Genomic DNA, 20,508 nt, shown 5'->3' on the forward strand with positions numbered 1-20,508 from the left:
ACGTCATTTTAAATTGGCACATAACAATAATCTTAAAGATTTGAGTTATTTTGTCATTGACGCAGTCCCATTCTCCAAAAGGGGAGGGGATAGAGAAAGGAAATTTAGGCAATTGGAGAGCCGTTACATTTTGCTTCTGGACACTAAGATACCAAATGGCCTAAATACAGGGGAAGATCTATTTAGTTTTTTATAGTCTCCAATAACTCTTTTTCTAAGAATATTTTTATAAAATGTTTTTTATAGGGTTTATATGCATTAATGATCTTTTTTATGGGACACGCTTGCCCCATTATCTTTTTATGTTAACAATATCTGGTACCTTAGCCATACTGTGATCTACCTTGCTGCTATCGATGAATTCTATGCCCTTTTTATTGTATTAAAATGAAATTTTACCTGTGTTTTTCCATGTCTGGTTTTTATTGAGTGGTCACTGATTTTACTAGTTTTCTAGTTTTATTGGTTTCTATTCTTTGGAGATAGGATGTGGGGACAGGTGGACTACTCAATTTGACAATAGTGGGCCGCTAGCGCCATTTTCTGAAAGATCCACAGCATTTTTGGATTTTATTTCCCTTGACTATAATGTTGCACACGTTATTGTTTGTTCTCTTTTGTTTTCAACTGTTTATTGTAGTGCCTCTATTGCTTGCATACTATTGGATATATTGATTTCTGGTTACTGGCTTTTAAGTCGATTCTGTACAAATTCTTTATTTTTTGCACTATGCACTTTACTCTATTTGCACTTTAAGCATCTGTCTATGCGAAATATTTAAATTCACTGATTGTGATTTGTATTATAGAAATGCACTTTTTTTTTATCTGCTGTGATATATGTTCCTTCTTTGCTATTGAATTTCAGGCCTTTATATGTACTTGTTTATTGTAAAAAGACAATTGTTGATAGATTTTGTTGCTATTTTATTCTTTGGGCACTTGCCCTTAATCAAAATACCATTACCACTGTTTTTCAAGGAGTATAAAATATTTTTTTCTCTTGAATCAAATAACATTGATAATTGATGGTGGCCATTTTGAAATTTTAGCTTAATATTTTGCTAAATTCTAGATCTTTTTTTTCGTTTATACTTGCAGAATGTTTTCAGTATTTATGGCCTGTAGGAGGAGCTTTTACTATGGTCTTCACAGCATTTAAACTCGTTGGTCTTTAGCCATGTCATGTGATCAAGACCGGGTTTACCCGGTCGAAACGCGTCAGGCTGCTAATCATGGAGGAATAAAGCACCTTTATTTTCAATTCACGTTACTGAGTGGTCTGTACCTGCACCTGATTTGCGCGACTTGCATCTCGTCAGGATTTTGGTTTATAGATAGATAGATAGATAGATAGATAGATAGATAGATAGATAGATAGATAGATAGATAGATAGATAGATAGATAGATAGATAGATAGATAGATAGATAGATAGATAGATTCTAACAATTTAATAAACCTTTTAAACAAACGGAAACACACAGCATTTTGAGATGGATGATCATGACCCTGATTCTACTTCATGTGAGGGACTAGCAAATGTACCATGCCCAAGCACTATCTTTTTTTCAACAAATTACACTAATTTAACTCTTTCTATCCTTTTAGATTTCAAGTTTAGGATATCCAACTGATTTGTGGATGTATGTATAACAATGTAGGGCACCAAGGCAACTGGGAAAGCTGCTTGACCTTGAAACTAGACAGTTGTAGACACCTCATTTATGTGGTTCATGGTGGCTATATCATATACAACTTTTCTACTAAGTTAATACCTCAGAGGCATAAAAGCTGGGCTGAGCTGCTGGGTGTCAGGGGAAAAAGACTCACCCTAAATTCAACACAGTTCTCGATTATTGTCAAATATCGCAGTGTGAGCATGTGGCATACTAGGCCTTATTGGCTTCTTTTCTCTTTGAGTGAGACTTGCTTTTGGTGATACTTTACATGTACTGCCAAAGACTCTCATTCAGGATAAGTGAGTAATTAGATCCCTAAACAAGCGGAACTGGCCACCACAAATGCAGATGCCAAAAGCCATCCAGGAAGTTTAGGTTGTTGGACGCCTCCTTTTCCCTTTAAGGTATGCATTTTCCTGTTTTAGGTGTGAATCAGTTGCTGCCAATGTGCTTGGCAGAGTAGATCTATTGAACAAACATGACGTACCGAACTGTAAATGTTTGCTGACATAAAAACCAAGATAATGGAATGAATGCTTGAATATCTTAACCACTAGCAATTGCCATGGGCCACATTCCAGACCATCATTGTCCACCCATTATACCATTTTAGACAGTGACCCACCTTGTGCATGTTAGTCTTGGTCTTGTTTTAATAGGAGCAGACCTGCCCGAACTGCCAGACCAGGTCCCGTCCAGATGGGAACAGAAGCACCCCCAGACTATTTTTGACTTACTAAGGTCTTTTTGATGAGTTATATCTTGGGTGCTATGGCACAGTGAACACGGGACCTACGTCTGTGCATGACCGTCACACATAGGGCATCATACAGCAAAAAGCAAAAAGGTGATGGGAGGAATACTTGAGTTAGTCTCAGCCAATGGCAATTGCTCTGGGCCATATTCCAGACCATACTTTTTCATCCACTGTGCCATTCTAGACAGAATCACACCTTATGCAAATTGTCCTTGTTCCTGCTCCGATAGGAACAGTACAGCTCAAAACACCAGACCAGCTTCCCTTCAGATGGGAACACAAGCACCCCCAGACCAGTTTTGACCTACTTATGTCTCATCATTTAGGTATAACTTGAGTCCCAGGCCACAGTGAGCACGGGACACATGTCTCTGGGCATTCCCATCGCACTTAGGGCATCTACTGCAAAAACAACAAGGTGATGGAACGAATGCTTGAATGAATCTTGGCCACTGGCAGTGATTCTGGGCTGCCTTCCAGACCACTGTTTTTTGCCCACTGTGCTATTCTAGACAGAGAATGCCTTATGCAAATCAGTTTAGGTTCTGCTTCAATAGGAACAGGCCAGTCTGAACTGGACTGGTCTGCTGGTGTTCCGGATCAGGGAGGGACTGGCCAGGTCAGACTACACTGTTTCCATTGGAGAAGTGTCAAGACTGATTTGCAAATGGCTGGGTGAAAATAGAGGTGGAATGGTGGGCAGAAAATTAAGGATTGGAACGCAGCCTCGAGCGATTGTGAGTGGCTATGATTTAATCAAGTATTCCATCCATCATTTTTGTTTTTGAAACCATAATTGTTTGTCACCATCATGAGGCGATGTGTACTAGTAAGCCCTGTTGTCTTTCTCCACACCACATCACTATTTTCTTCTGCTTGACAGAGGTAAGTAGTGCAAAAGTAGAAAGCTTTCTCCTACTCCTTGTGGTCTCCTGAGAAGCAAACAACATGAGCTTAATCTCTGTGTTCTATTTCTCCTATTGGTACACAAAGGGGCCCATTAGGATGGCGGGTGGACTTCAGTCCGCCCGCCATCCTCGCAGTGCTGGGACCGGCCGCCAGACGTGCGGCGGTCCTGCACCACTGATTAGGATGCAACCGCCATCCTGGCGGTCGCATTCCGCATATTTGACATTGCGGCGGGCAGCACCCGCCGCAATGCCAAATTAACATGTTGTGCATTCCCATGCACAACGTGGCAGGCATCATGTGGTGCCTGCCACCTTGTGCATGGAATTGCAGGGGGGTGCCATGGGTACCCCCCACCCACCCTGGGGGCCCGCAACAGGCCCCCAAAGCACATCCCTGCCATCCTTTCCATGGCTAGTAACAGGTAAATGATTGGACGTGTTATTAAATTGAGTTTCTTTGGACAAACCCCTTTTGACACATAAACAGGGTTTGGTGTTTTTTAATTTCACCTTTTACTTTCACTGTTAGTTTGTATAGCGTACATATAAGACATTAAATTCATGCCATAGAAAAAAGGACATACATATTATCATTCAAAATACATCAAATAATGAATGCAATATAATTGACATTTGACAAATACATGACATAAACATTAACAGCAAAAAATGACCAGTCCTCAAGTTGGAAAAGAAACAGTAACGGTGCAGACTTATTTGTGATGTACATTACTGCAACCTGCTACAAACAGCTGGTCGATGATGGAGATACAACAGGCCTACTGCCTTGTTTGCACACTGTGTCAATCAGTGAAATCGTAATTGTTACGGCTAGCTGTATTTGGTAGAAGCGTTTCCGAACCCTATTAGCATTGGAGGGTTCTCCTCAGGACCAGGACTCGGTCGAACTCTAAAATGTAATCGAATATTACAAGGATGTAAGTATGAATTTAGACTTATATTTTCTTACTTCTGAATGTTCCACTGCTGAATCTATTCTTACCTTTCGTATGAAAGAGGTAAGTGCAAGGGTTGTTTGGTGTTCAAAATCGGATTGTGTCGCACTATTCAATGTGCTTATCTGAAACGAGTAACATAGAATGGCTATGTTTTAAGGTGCACTCTCATGAACATTGCCACAAAATAACTTGTATTAAAGAGATTTGGTCACAGAGTTTGTGAAACAAACGTGCCTGCAAAAGCGTGCCTTATTATAAGTGGTGCAGAGACTTGCCTTGAGTCTTTCACAAGAACAGCCGTATCGACGATACCCTAATTCCTGCAATGTGCGCGTTGATCATGGCTCGAACGCAAGGCCGGGTACAATCGGTTCACACACTGTGGTGTTGCCTATCAAAGGGTGGGAGAATGACAATTACGTTTTAACTCCGTGTGTTACGGCTTCGAAGCCGCTTGCCTTCCCATCATTATTTAAAACGCGGTAAAAAGAAAAGAAACTCACTCTGGCGTGTTCAGGAATTCAATAACTAGCGGAGGAGGGTTGAAGACGTTTGCACACTTTTGGGCTCAGCTCCTATTGGATTGAAAATAAGGACAGTTGTTTAAATAATCTTCAGTGCTATTGTCAATATCGCGTGCTCGCGCTTCACTGAAACTTGCCTGAATAGCTGATTTACGATCTCTGTCCTCCCTGAATGCATTCGTGTGGCATTTGGTCAATGCGAAAGCGGGATCCGTCTGGTTCACAACCTAACTAGTGGATTTCCATAGCCAATTAAGTCATGTGATCTAGGCTAGGCATTCTGGTCAATGTAGTTGTGTGTGTATTGGGTCAAAAAAACTGAAAAACAAAATATGAACTGGGTTAACTTAGGCAATGCTTTTTGGTGATTTTGGTCACATCAATTCACAGTCTATTGACTTCAGACATCTCATTCAGTCCACTGATAGCCGTATTCAAACGCATAATCAAGTAAGCCTCTCTTTGGAGTAAGGTCCTCTCCAGGTCCTCCCCTCTTGGGTTCGGTTTGATGATGCTTAGGACTGTCCATCTGAAGTCCTTTTCTGAATGTTTGAGCGCCTCAAAATGAGCGACCAGAGGTGCGTTGGTCACCTTGTTCTTGATTCTTGATCGATGTTGGGTTATTGGGTGTCTAATCTCTTGTGTCGTATTGCCTATGTAGGTCAAAGAACATGGGCAAATGATGGCGTAAACCAAATTCCTGGTCTTGCAATTCGAGAAATCGTTATGTATCCACTTGTCATTAGTGTTAATAAATTCTGTGCCTTATATGGTTGAGCTACAGGCTTGACAATTTCCACATCTGTGGTGAGCCACTATTGGCGGTAGGTTTAGAAAAGAACGCAGCGTTTCAGATTTTTGGGGGGGATCATCCGATGCCCTGATAATACGCTGCCCGATGCTTGCATTCTTTTTTAGTGTGAATAATGGGATCAAAAGGTCCTTATCAATGCCCTTTATCAGATGCCAATACTGGCGTACAATTTTCTTAAATGAGTTTGTGTGCGGGCCATGCGTCGAAACACATACCAGACGATTCATTGTTTTTTTCAGTTGTTTCTCTAATAAAACTTCAGGTGGTGTGAACCACGTAGGTTTGCATGAATGTTTGAGTAATTTCGACGGATAACCCTTCTCTAGTAGTTTCATGGTCAGATTTTTAGAATGTATTTCATAGTCTTCTTTTCGTGTACGGTTCCTTTGGACACGCAAATATTGGCCATATGGCACATTTTCTTTTAGGCGTTTCGGGTGGTGACTTTTGAAATTTAGGGCCGTATTCTTATCCGTAGGTTTTGTGTATAATGTTGTGATCAATCCAGATTCCGTAGGCCGTACTTTCATGTCTAAAAATGTGAGACTAGTGGTGCTGTGGTTCAGGCTGAATTGTAAGCCCGGGTTGCGTTCATTCAACCACACATGAAATCTCTTAAGTTCATCCTCTGTGCCAGTCCAGATGCACCAGATATCATCTATGTATCAATACCATTGTGCCACAGAATGGCTGACAGGGCTGTTATTGTAGATGTGTCGCTCTTCTTACCTAGCCATGTAGAAGACCGCCATCTCCGATGCAAATGGACATCCCATGGTGGTACCTTTCACTTGAATGAAGAAGTCAGATTCAAACTTGAATTAGTTTCTTTTAAGGGCCAATGAGGCAAAGGATATGATGAATTGAGTGGGGACATGGTGGGGGTTTTCTCTGCCTTCTATATATGATTCCAAAATATCCAACGTGTCATCCTAGGGAATTTGCGTGTATAAAGACCCGACATCCAGGGTAACTAATCTGTGCTGATCCGGGTTGAAGTGGAAACCCTCAACTTTGTTAATAAAGTCGGTTGAATCCCTCAGGTATGATGTGACATTTTGCAAAAATTCTTTTAGGAATACATCTACATATTTAGAAATGGGTTCAGCGCATCTACATATTTAGAAATGGGTTCCAGCACCGAGTCGCACCCAGAAACTATGGGGCAGCCCGGGGGTGCAGTTGCATTTTTGTGAACTTTCAGAAGGAAGTAAATCACAGGTGTCCTTGGATGTTTCTTTGTGAGGTACTCGTGTTCTTTGGGACCTAAAATGCCAAGCTCCAGCCCATCAGCCGCAATGTTTTTGATTTTGTTCTGGATCTGTTTGATGGGTTCAGATTGAATTTTTCTGTACCATGCTTGGTTGTGAACGTGTTTTCTCCCTTCTTCCAAATATGATTCTCTTGCCCAGACCACCGTTGCCCCGCCTTCATCGGCCGGTTTGATCACCACAGCTTTATCCTCCTGGAGTTCTTTGATGGCTAACCCTTGGCAAGCTGACATATTACTTTTGACAAACACCTTTTTGGTCTTAAGTTGGTTGAGAGAGGAAAGAACTGTTTGCTCAAATGTGACAATATGTTTTGGAACAGTATGAGATGGAGGGCAAAAAGTTGATTTATTCCGAAGCCCAGATACTTCGTTTTTGTCTTTGAAAAAAGTGTGTAGTCGTATCTTTCTAAACAATTCCATGGCTTTCATTTTGAGATGTACCAGATCCTGTTTACAACTGGGAATTAATTTTATGCCGCGCTCCAATACTGCTTCTTGTTCGGGTGCTAGTGTCTTCTGGGATAGATTGATGATTGATGGTTTTTTTCACGATTTGTAATGTTGGCGCCTGGTGCGTATTTCCCATGGTTGGGGTTTGTATCGATCTCCTTTCTGTTGTTGTCCCCCCCTAAAAAATTGTTATTATTTTTTCGCTGTTGGTTAGAGCGGGATGGTCCCTCTCCTGCGTTCAAGTCACCGTTGGAGTCCGATGACGATGTCTCAGAGAAAGTGAGAAATTTGCGCCTTGATCTGCCTTGGTTTTGAGATAGAAACCTGTGGGAGTCTTCTTTTAAGTATGGATACACAGTTTCAAGTTTAAAGGATTTTTTGTCACGTTCAGACTTAGAGTTCTTAAAATTGATTGTATTATCTTTGAACGTGGCAATCTCTTTATCAATTTTTTCTAATAAGGTTTTGGCCTCAGTGGCTGTATGATTGTCTTTGATCGACTGAATGAATTGTTCGATTTCATCTGCTTGTGTGCGACAAAGTCTTTGGGCGGTTTCAAAAGAGTGCACCATAAGATCTCTACTGCACTTAGTCTCGATGAAGCTAAAGCCCTTCTTATATTCTGGGTCTTCAGTAAAGATCACAGGGACATTCTTTATCTGAAGTTCCCATGGAGTAGTGCCAGACTTCAAGTTTTCCAAGAGGAACTATCCATGCAGTTCAGTTCTGATCTGCTTTTTTTGTAGTCTAAATAATTTTTCAGACTCATTCTGTGTTTTTGCCGTTGAACTTAAATTTGCAGTGGGGAACAGGGATGGTGCATAAATAAGTCTTTGGATGTGATCTATTACATTTTAGAGTTCGACCGAGTCCTGGTCCTGAGGAGAACCCTCAACTGCTAATAGGGTTCGGAAAACCGTCGACCAAATACAGCTAGCCGTAACAATTACAAATTCGCTGATTGACACAGTGTGCAAACAAGGCAGTTGGGCCTGTTGTATCTCTATCATCGACTAGCTGTTTGTAGCAAGTTGCAGTAATGTAAATCACAAATAAGTCTGCACCGTTACTGTTTCTTTTCCAACTTGAGGACTGGTAATTGTTTGCTGGTAACTTTTTTTGCCATGTATTTGTCAAATGTCAATTATATTGCATTCATTATTTGATGTATTGTTGAATGATAATATGTATGTTCCTTTTTCTATGGCATGAATTTAATGTCTTTTATGTATGCTATACAAACTTATAGTGAAAGTAAAAGGTGAAATAACAAAACACCAAGCCCTGTTTATGTGTCAAAAAGGGTTTGTCCTAAGAAACTCAATTTAATAGCATGTCCAATCCTTTTCCTGTTACTAGCCGTATCGGTGGCCTAGCTTGGACGTAAATATATGCCCAACCCCCTATTTGTATAAAAATCCTTTCCATGGGGGCATCGCCGCCATGGAAAGGCCTTTGCAACCAGGACTCATAATATGGATGGCAATGCCTTCTAGGCACCGCCACCATATTGTGCCCCATCTTCGCCCGGCCGTCCATCGGAACGATTGCCAACTGGCAAAAAAGCATCGGACACACTTTGCGTCCACCGCGATACCCCCCGCCATAATAATATGGTGGGGGGTAAATCAGGTTGGGATGGCGGGCGGGTCGCCACCGCCTGGCCGGCAGTGGCGATCCGCCCGCCATCCTAATGACCCCCATAGTGACCAGCCAAAGGTAATTTGAGTACACTTGCAGTGACAATTGACAGCAGATGCTTCAAGCACGGGCCAATTCCTGCGAAGATGAGAGAGGTGGCTCTACATCTCCAAGAAACGACTTCACTCTAGTAGAATGGTCTTAAATGGAAAAGCACTGGAGTTTTTAAAATTCTTCTTGCTAAATAAGGTGGCCAGAATAAAACAGCCAGGGATGTATCCTGGTATACTTGTACCTTGGGTGACAGCAAACATGTGAGCCCAAAGCTTGCAGAACACAGTAACCTGTTTGCAGATTGTACTACGCCTGGAAGCGACAAATAAATTTGCACCACACTCTTTTATCTTTCTGTGTGAATAAAGGCTTCATACCTGATTTCATCTAGATCTTAGTTTATCTTTGCTATGTTAAGAGTAAAAGTGAATGTGAATTTGAAAGAACTCAGAGACGTACAGACAGATAATCTTCTCTGTGGCTTCACTTTGTGCATGCTCTCTATTTAATAATAGTTTCTGAAAAACACGGGCCCTCCTTCAGCTTTCTGGGGAAATCATTATGTTACCAATATATTTTACAAGCTGATTTACATACATCTTGAACTAAAATGAGGGATGAAGTGTGACAACAATTTTATCCAGTGCTTAAATTGAGGCAGTGGTTTAAGGTGCACGGCACTAGCACTTAATTGTCAACAGTGCCACTTATGACAGCTGCCACATGGTGGCGCTGTTCATGTAATTTAAAGATGAGCTGAACAACAGCTGTTTATTAATTCAATATACATTAAAAACAACCAGTGCCTGCAGCCCAAGCCATTCTAATAGATTTGAGAGCCTCGAACATTCCAAATTGTCAGACTTGTAGCAGTGTGATGGTTAGTAATTGTGTAGGTACTGTCATTGGCAGCTCTGGCAGTGACAATGGGTGGTGCAGTCTGCGGTGAACCTGGCACATAATTTTTACAAATTAAGCACTGATTTATCATAGATTGTTGTGCTTTTTTCCACAATGCTAACACAACTGCATTTTATTGATAGCAATGGGATACAGATTTTCTGTCTCATGTAGTGACACTAGTATGTCACGAATATATATCAGGAGCCCACCAAACAAGCAGTCTTATGCTTTACTCTGAATTTATGTTCATAGGATGAATGTGTGATAATAAATTCAAGCACCCGTGGCGACAACAGGATCTAGAAATGGATTGCACCAATAAATGGATAGTGAATAATTAGGACAGGAAATACAAATTCATGTTCTAAACTGCAAGATGAGGGATTGCAGTGGACATCTTTGTAATCTATCAGTCATGTGTTTAAATATGGGTAGGTCCAACAAGGTAAAAATGAGAGCCCCCCCTTCTCTCCTTTTTAGTATGGCTCCTGAACATCAGTTAAGCACTTTCCTCAATGTTTGTAGTACATGAAGAACCTGAATAAATATATCTCTGCCTCAAAATTTAAGCGTTTCCCCCAAAGTTTGTAGGACTGGAGTCAGTCTAGTAAATGTGACTTTCCCCAATTAGCTACACTTTCCCCAGTGTTGGAGGCACTAGAGTTAGAATGCTCAAATCTTATACCACCAAATACATACACTTACTTAATTTGTGGCAGGATTTGTGATAGAATAGTACATTTGACACCCACAAATATAAACACTTCCCCTAAGGTTAGTAGAATAGGGATTAGAATAGTGAATTTTTCTTGCCTGAAATATATAACCTTTCAAATATTAGTGATTTGAAGTTAAAATAGTAAATCTTGTTCCCTCAGATACATGTGTTCTCCCCAATGTTTGTTACAAATGGTGTTACAATAATACATGTAACCTCACTATTAAAGTATATTTTATTTTTAAAATGCTCAAAAATGTGATCAATATTTTGTAATTCAGATATTGTTTAAACTTTATGTTGGCTTCTTTTATTGGTCGATGACTTTTTAATATACTTGTAATGCTTTTGTTATGTATTAAATAATATAAAACAGTAATGTTTATTGTTATATTATTTAATAAATGGATATTGTGTACATGTCTTGAGATATATTCATTTTAGTTAAAAACTATATATGTGATTCAAATAAATATTTATATATTGTTTCTGATTTATTTAACATGTAATCATTATTTTTTATTAATCATGTACTTTATTTGAAAATATAATGAATTCTATTTATGTTGCTAGATGAATAAACATGTTAAGAAATTACATTTATTTTACATAATTGATATGCATTCCAAATATAGTTTTGGAAATGTAAAATTTTAGTTGTTTCCCAAAAATTATATTTTCTTTTATGTTTGAGTAGAAACATATTGGAGATTTAGATCTATTTTTAGTTAAACGCTTAATTTGTTTTAATTTACAATCTCTTATTCTGCTATATACATTTTGGTACCCAATGTTGTTGTAGTTAAGATCTTGGTTAATTGGAAAATTCATTTTGATTGTCTATATTGAACTATTCAGTATTTTTGCAAAATATATTTTTAAGTCTATATTTTTATCTGTCGATATCTTGGTACTAGATATTTCTGAGATTTGAATTATCAGTATTGAACATCGATGTTTTAGCAGTAGACTTTTTCACCTCAGTATATTTTTAGGATGATATTTTTGTAGTCAACATGTAGGACTACAACCATATGTGTTACCTCCTTGGAAGCCCACTCTTGAAACCATCATTTCTATATCAGGCTTATCCTGTCCCTCACTCAATCAATCAATCAATCGATTTGTAAAGCACAGCTAATCACCCATGAAGGTATCCAGGGGGTAGGGGTCTTGCTGCTTTACATGGGTTCCATTGAAAGAGCCATGTCTTGAATGCATGTACCTTTTTACTGCTGAACATGCTTTTGCTCAGCATCCCAAAACCCATCATGTAAGAGGGATATGAATGAACAGGGGTGTGCTTTTTCGAAAAGTACATTTGATACCTTTCCCACTCAAACACACTTCAAGCACACAGAACAGGGGCAACATTTTAGATGAGTTAATGGCGGTCAATAATTTGATTTGTCTGGAGCAGAATGGGGCGGGTGATGTTACACCTTAATTTACTGGACAGGCTGTTTCTCTACCATTGATTTTATTAACCTTTCTGCCCCTTTGATCCCAGCCACAAGATCCAGGAGTGTATCTTGGAATAACTTTAGTGATCACAGCCCGATAACTGTGGTTTTAGACTGGGAATTCAATCAGGAACTCAGCGACAAAAAAGGCCCATCAAACAACCCTCTTGGCGTTAAAGATCAAGCCCAGAGATTGAAATGGGACAGGATAATTCCAGGGGCTTTCCTAGATAATCTCTACACAACAAACGCGGGCGATTTAGAACTCTGATTACATAGTGCCTCTTGGGATGATGAGGTCACTGATACGTTTGACAGTCTCTGCGAGCAGATCACAGCTAACCTTTCAGCTCATGGTACGCACGGGACTATTAGGAGAATTAAGTGGTTTGATGGTAGATGCTCTAGAACCCATAAAAAGATAATGGGATTCCCTGAAACAGCAGTCCAGAGATGAAATAAGGGTTAGGGAGTGCAGGAAAGCCTATAAATTAGCAACCCTGCAAAGAAAAAAAATAAATGAAGGAGCAGGCCTGTGAGGATTTATTGCATACTTGTGTGCTCTCCAATATTTCCAAATTCTGGGAGATTGTGAACAGACCTTATTTTGCTGGGATAGCTAACCTCAGTGTGGTTTTTACCATAGCTCCCGACATATGGATTTCTCACTTCAAGGGGATGTACAGTGGGTATCCTGTGAAGGAAACCGATAGGCCACGGGTACTGGATAAGGAATCCTGCTGCTGATTTTTAACGTAGACGAAGTAAGTAAGTCCATCATTGCCACTGCAGGTGGAAAAACGCCCAGCCCTGATAGGGTCCCCCCAGACCTGTATAAGGCCAAGCCTATAACCTTAATGCGGCCTGTAGCCATGACCAACCACTCACATGGTCCAAAGCCATTATACTACCCATCTTTAAAAAAGGGGCTAGGAATAACCTACTTTATATTGCCCGATTTCACTTGTAGACTCTGTTGCTAAAATGATGGGGAAGGTCATCCTGGGGCGTTTAACATCTTGGCTGGATAAAGCTGATATTATATCAGAGTTGCAATATGGCTTCAGGAAGGAGAGATGGACCCTGGACCAGTGTATTAACTTAGAGTTGATCATAGGTAAATACACTGTAGTTAAGGGGGGATGTCTGCACCTTGCCTTTATGGATCTTACATCGGCCTTTGACCGAGTAAAAAGATCTAACCTATGGCCCATTCTCCTAGATATGGGTATTGAACCTGAGATAGTGGCCTTCCTACCCAGATCACATTCAAACCTTATGGCTTTAGTAAGGTACGATGAGAATGGCAGCCTGTCAGATTCATTGGAGGTCCAGAGAGGGGTAAAGCAGGGGTGCATTTTAGCTCCTCTGCTATTTACACTATATTAATAAACTGGGGGAGGCCTTGATAGCCTCCTGTGGGAACATTCCAAAAATGGGTTCTAAGTTCATATCAGCCCTGTTGTATGCAGACGATGCGGTCCTGATCACGTGGACTGCTGTGGGGTTACGTCTTCTGAACACCTTTATAGACTTTATTGAATCCCTTGATCTGTTCACAAATTATTCGAAATCCCATACAATGACGATCGGATGTCAGAAGACTGCCAGAACCAAATTTAGGGAAATGGGATTGAACTCATGAAAGTATCATAATTCCAGTTTCTCGGAGTACTCTTCAATGATAAGGTGTCATGGCTAGTACAGAAATCCTGAAAAAGGACCTCCTGTCGCGAGCTGTAGGGGCGACCAGTGATCTGGCTAAGAGGCTTGGGACCAAACCAGTGCATGTTAGGACCAAGATATATCGTGAGAAGTTTATCCCTATGGCATGTTATGGGTGTGACTTCTGGGGCTACAAAGAGGGGAGTTTCAAGTGATTGAGAACAAATTCTTATGTAACAACGCTGTTCCCCCTTCTACACCATCTTTCGCTATACATGAGGAGGTGGGACTTGGCTACATCACCGATACCATCGCCTTAGCACCAATTTCGCGATGGCTATGAATCTTGTTCAGCCCCGCTCTAGAATTTAATCAGTTTGTGATCAAGGATTGCATCTCACTCGCTGACGCACTTAGCATACCATGGTTAAGGATTGTGAAGCGAATGCTGATGAGTGTGGGTTGCACAGATCTGTTTACAAACCCCTGACAGCTGCGCGGAGGGGAGCTTAAGGTCATAAACAAATATTTTTATCTAAGTGGCAAAGTGATAGAGAGGGTAAGGAGTTACTCAAACCCACCTTGAGAAAATATGCTCTGTTGAAAACATGCCCTGGGGGTGTACTCTACGTGTTCTTTGTAACCAATGCCCACCATTGTTTTTTATTAATAAGGTTCAAGCTAAATCAAATTCACTGGTCCTTAGCTGCTCCCAGTGGTTTCCACAATCATGGTGATCGAAAACCCTGCCCTTGTGATAACTTTTCGGACCAAGACATTTTGCACTTTATGTTCTTTTGTGAGTTTTAGCAGGCTTTAAGATCTAGATATATCCTGCTGCTGGTGAGAAACAGCCACTTTACACAAGTAAGACCAGCCCTGATGTTTTTACAATTGTTGTCTTTTTCTTTCAATTTGCTATGGGGTAGCATGTTTTCTTGCAGGGGCAATCAGACATAGGAAAAAACTGTTTCCATTTGATTAGTGGCTATCCACTACTTTATTTGGTGCCACTGTAGGGAATGTGAAGGGTTTGACTCTTTGTTTGCACTTTATTTATTTGGTATTGTAAAAATGCACTTGCACTTTTTCGTATGGCTGATGTTATGCTTACTCTGGATTACTATTGACATAGGCAGAGGTAATGCCACGGCTGTCTTGATCTTTTCCCTGTCTACATAACGGACCCTAACATAGAGGTTTTTGTTGTCAAGTCTTAGGCTGAGTAACTATTCACCTGGATCCCATATTGCTTTTTTTATGTTTTAGAAAGATTTTAAGGATTGCTGCAAATCTTTTTAATGAATTTTCTATTGTACTGTGTATTTTATCCTGCTCATTATAATCGCAATTGTATTTGTCTGCGCTGTTTTTATTTGTAGGTCTGTTTTCTGCGTTTCTGGCCTGCATAGATTATCGATTTATTGATTGAATAAATACAAGTTCTCACCACATGCTGCTTCCTCGTCGTTCATGTTGACTCTGTACCACTTGAACTTTGCGTTGCATCCTCTTCTCTTTAGTTTTATATAGCAGCAGTCGTGAACGTGACAGCACCTTAGAAAAACCAAAGGAACACTTGACTTTTATAAACAAGTAATCACACAAACCCTTTTTTTCTAAAACAAATGGTAAATTAAATTGTAGAATTTAAGGTTAATGTGAAATGGATTGAAAATGCATCACAAAGTATTAAGATACGTGAATGTTGCTTTCCACCAGCCCAAGTACTCTTTGGCATTGTCTTTGTTAAATAAGTTATTCAGAACCACATAAAGCACTCAACTTGGAGTGGTGAAACAGAGAAATATTTAGGTCTCACTACACATAATAATCTTAATTCTAAACACAACTGTGCTGAATTGTCGAGTAGAATCAATAGTGTTTTTAGTGGATTAAATAGTCTTAACAGAATGTATGGTGGCTTGACAGTACGCCATTTTTAAAATATTCTGACTCTTAAAGTTAATGTCTCTGGTGACATAATGTGCTCGACTCTGGTGGCCATATAAAAATGTAATCTTGATCAATTCCGGTATGTAAAGAGGCTCTGGGCCTTTGCAATTCAATGCCTATTCAAGAACTAGATCTAGAGTTAGTAGTATAATGGACGCCCAATCCATACTACTGAATTGATATCATAAAAGTGTTCGCTACAGAACTCTTATCCCTAAATAGATGGTGCTTTGAATGGATAGCTCGGTTATGAACTTTGGAATTGCATGTTGATGGATTCCCGCAGTGAAGTTGGACTGAAGAAAGTTTTCAAGCCCCACGTTAAAATGTAGTGAAGCAGTCCCTCACCATTTTGAGTAAGGAGATAGACCTGGCTAATCAGCATGAAGTATCTACTGATCATAAAAATGTGAAGCAGTATGTAGGTCTTGAAAGAACACTTAAAAGATTATTACATCAGTGATCGGTCATTGATTGATGACAAGCATATGTTCTTCTGTCATAGCTTGGCCAACTTCCTCTGCGAGTTTGACCATCAGGTGGAAAGGGTCTTATGAGAAATTGATGCCAAGTTGACTCTGTATAGAACACTTAGAGCAGTTGACCATGTGATTTTTGATTGGGGTCTATGATCCTCAGAGATCTTTTTTCTATGGTTTGGTACTAATGTTTGAGGAATGTGGAATGATTGCACTGCTTAAACAATTTCAAGTCAGGAAAGCATAGAGCACAATTAGCTGCCAATTTAAGGTTGATTATCAAAAAATTATGTGTTAAGTGATTTTGTAGTATGTAACTATTTCCTTTCTATTTTGGGCGGGAATCTGGAAGAGAAATAATGGATTAATGAAACACCTATTCCACATGAAGTATTATGTAATGAATACATGCATGTAAGCTTTTAGCAGATTAATGAATATGATTTGTATGATCTGATAATTGGCATGAGTAATATACTTGATAATAGGCCACCGGTGAAGTTTGTACATTTTTACAGTTATAGTTGGTTACTGTTAAGTAAAAATAACACAAAGAAATAAAAATACTTAAAGGAGAGTTCAATGCACCAGAAAAGTTGCCAGTTTTTCAACTTTCTGAAAAAAATATTTCCTGAAACTGCTAAACTGAGCAATTATCACCCTATCACTACCTTTCCATTGATGGTCAAAGTCTCTGAAAGTTTGTTCTTCTGGCAACTCGTCAAATATATTTCAAGCAACAGTTTCCAAGGGGATACAGCCTTAAAACTGGTTCCACCTCCTTGCATATCTTGACTGCTGTACATTACATTCACAAACAAGCAATGATGCAGGCAATGGGTTTGGCTTTATCGTGCAAACACATGAAAACACAGGCCTTCACAAATACATTTTCATGCATTGCATGCACAAACGTTGTTTATCAAATTAAACCCTGCCCTGCTGGCTTTGCCATTGTTAGGACACAAAGCAGAAAAATGATTGTTTTCTATAGAGAACTCACATAGGCGATAAATAACTGAATCTGACAAACAGTGTGATGGTTGGGTATTCAGTTCACATGTAAAATAGTCCATTACCACATTCTAATAGAAGTACTTCCTGTAAGGAGGAAATATACACCAAAATGTCAGTAGCATGAATTGAGAGAGTAACAGTGTTCTGGGTGCAGCCAAAACCCACCCTATGTATGTTTTAGAGAAATTGTGACAATAAGTCTTAGAGACAGTTGTGACAGCTAGAACTAAAATGGAGAGGCATATATTTTCAGTCTCCTTGGGGACTCTGCGCCCACGTACATTCCAAAAAGTAGCTAAAGAAATCAATGGTACAGTCCTTAAATGGTCTGCCTTTCATATTTAAAATCAAGACCATTAGGTCCACATCAACAGATCGACATCCTTTGTGTGTCAACATCACATGGAGTCCTAAAAGCCTCCGTTCTCTGCACAATGCTTTTTTAGGTCTCACCTTGTGCGGTCTCTTTGAAACATGCTGTATTCAGGTATGGACTAAGGGTGGGCGGAGCTGGCATAGTGTCTCTACGTGTAGCTCCAGTTTGAAAAAAATTATGTGGAGCTACGCTTAGCACCGCTCCGCTCCCTCCTCCCTACCAAATTCTTTAAAAATTATAAAAAAGGCACTTTGTGTCTGCTGCCTCCCCTGCATGGCCGCTCTCCTTCCTCCTCCTCAAGTCCTTCTTCATGGAAAAAAACACTACGTTGTACGTCTTGCGCATGCTCACTCGCAAGATGTACAAGGTAGTTTTTCTTTTAATGAAGAGGGACGCGAGATGAGAAGGAAGGAGAGCGGCCAGGCAGGAGAGGCAGCAAACATGCAGGTAAGTGCCTTCTTTTATAATTTTTAAAGAATTTGGGAGGGGGAGAAAGCTGCTAACTCTGCTCCACCACAGAGTTTTGCCTACCTCCACCTTCGCAACGGAGCACGGAGTAGGCAAATCTCTGCAAACTCTGCTGGCGGAGCGGAGTTACCTGCCCAGGATTAGTATAGACTTTAAGCTCCGTCCAATTTCCGCCCATCTTTTCAATTGGCTCTTCTTACTGTCTATTGTGAATGATGGCTTTTGATTCGTTAATGGGCTTAGTAGTCCCTACTTAGTACCTACCTCTCTTCTGTTGTTACCTCCCATGAGGTCAGCTCCTCTTCCATGTGTCCTTACTCTCTAGGTTTCATTAACAGTTAGTAAGCACTACTAATAATTAATGTCTTGCTGAAGCAGGCACAACATGCTGCAAGGGTGGCCACTGCATTTCGTTTTCATTTATTTACTTTTGTAGCAATCGCGGCACGCCGTGCTTAACTTTAAACATCTGAAGCTAAAGTGCAGTGTGCAGCCGTTGTTACTAAAGCCAATAAATTGAAAAAAACAGCAGGCGGACGCCACATTTGTTTACCATTTATTTACTTTTGTAGCAATGGTGGCACGCCACACTTTAGCTTTAAACATCTCAAGCTACAGCAAGACATGCTGTGATTGCTACAAATGCTGGAAAAGTAAACACATACAAAAAAAGGCTGCCAGCCACTGCGTTTCTTTTCCATTTATTTACTTTTGTACCAATCGTGCCGCATGCCGAGTTTTAGCGTTAAACATCTGAAGCGAAAGAGCGGCACGCTGCCAATGCTATAAAAGTCAATAAATAGGAGAAAAAGGCAGACGGACACCGCATTTGTTTTCCATTTATTTACTTGTGTAGCAATGGTGGCACGCCTTGCTTTAGTATTAAACATCTTAAGCTAAAGCGTGGCGTGGCATGCCACGATGGCTACAAAAGTAAATAAATAGAAATAAAGACTCGGACAGCCACTGCATTTCTTTTCCATTTCTTTACTTTTGTACCAATTGGGGCATACCGTGCTTTAGCTTTAAATATCTGAAGCTAAAGCACACCATGCTGTCATTGCTAATTAAAGTAAATAAATAGAAAAAAAGCAGTGTAACGCCACATTTGTTTTCTATTTATTTACTTTTGTAGCAATAGCGGCACGCTGCACTTCAGTTTTGAAGATCTTAAGATAAACACGGCATGCAACGATTGCTACAAAAGTAAATAAACAGAAAAAAATATGGCGGTCACACAACCGTTTTTTTCTATTTATTGAATTATATAGCAATTGCAGCATGCCTTGATTTAGTTTTAAACACCTGAAGCTAAAGCGCTGCATGCTGCGATTGCTACAAAAGTACATAGATAGAAAAAAAGGCGGATGGCCACTGCATTTCTTTTACATTTATTTACTTTTGTACCAATCGCAACATGCTGCGCTTTAGCTTTAAACATCTGAAGCTAAAGTGAGGCGTTATGGGAATGTCTTTCTGTAGTCTTTTCTTGTGCCTGCGCAGTGTTACATCTTCCTCTATCCTGTGTGCCAAAATTTCAGTGTGTGCATCATGTATTTGAGAGAATTTGAACAATGACAACTGCCACAGCAGCAGGCTAAGCTCTACCGTGCTTCCTCTGAGTGTCAGCGAGCCCCGTTACTTGGGAATAAATAAGGCGGGACTGGACTTGGTCCTGGGGAAGATTGTATTCTTCATTATTGCAGGGTTCAGTACCTTATATGGCTAACTGAGGTTCACAGGGACACCTAGTAACAGGTGAAGGTACTGCACCCTTTCTTTGCTTCATGTATTTTCTTTTCTAAGTTATGCTACTAAGAAAAAAAATTCTAACAAATATACTTATTTGCAATGTCAATCGCTCTAAATGTGACTAATGCAAGACCTATTGGATTGCAAATGCTTGTTATGACTTTGGGAGCATCAAGCTTAAACCAGAACCACACACCCAATTACAAGAAATGCGGTATCTGATGATCTCCAAAGGATTTGACAAAGTGGCCTTCTTAAGGAGTAACTTTAGGTTGTTTTCAGTTCAGAAATATAACTTATTTCAGCATGCTGTGATTACTCACCAGTCTGTGGCATCCACCGGTTTTCCAGTTCTTCCCCAGCCGCAGTGGCACCCATAGGTAGTGTAATCAGGAAATGCATTCTTCCCAGTAACCTTTTTAATCATGTCACCAAAGTTCACAACATTTCCGTGAGCCACAAGACAAACTGCAAAGAAAGAAAGATGACACAATCACTGTCTGAAAGCAAGCCGAGGTGAAATCTGTTTAGGGTTTTGTTATTTTTGGGAAAATGTTACTTTTTTTTAGCAATTATGCTTTATGCATAATTTTCTCCTAAGGAGACTGGTACTTTGTATAGAAAATATCTCACATGAATGGGAATCT

General features: G+C 40.0%; 1 protein-coding gene and 1 long non-coding RNA gene across 2 annotated transcripts in view; both read right to left on the reverse strand.

The window, feature by feature from the left end:
• Window positions 1-20,303, reverse strand: part of LOC146867290 (group IIE secretory phospholipase A2-like) — a 176,935-nt gene extending 156,632 nt beyond the window's left edge. Inside the window, exons 1-2 of the mRNA XM_085614884.1 lie at window positions 20,185-20,303; window positions 15,264-15,370 (exon numbers count right to left, since the gene is read on the reverse strand). Of these exons, the coding sequence (XP_085471010.1) occupies window positions 15,264-15,370; window positions 20,185-20,288 (211 nt within the window). The 5' untranslated portion in view covers window positions 20,289-20,303. The remainder of the gene's footprint in view (window positions 1-15,263; window positions 15,371-20,184) is intronic.
• On the reverse strand, window positions 3,849-5,092 carry LOC146867291 (uncharacterized). Its single transcript, XR_014966084.1, has 5 exons — window positions 4,970-5,092; window positions 4,812-4,883; window positions 4,584-4,699; window positions 4,353-4,430; window positions 3,849-4,259 (listed from the first exon to the last, which is right to left on the reverse strand). It is a non-coding gene; the product is annotated as an uncharacterized LOC146867291 (long non-coding RNA).
• Window positions 20,304-20,508: the final 205 nt, after the last annotated feature.

The sequence above is a fragment of the Triturus cristatus genome, chromosome 1_2, assembly GCF_964204655.1.
Source record: "Triturus cristatus chromosome 1_2, aTriCri1.1, whole genome shotgun sequence".
Taxonomy (NCBI): Eukaryota; Metazoa; Chordata; class Amphibia; order Caudata; family Salamandridae; genus Triturus; species Triturus cristatus.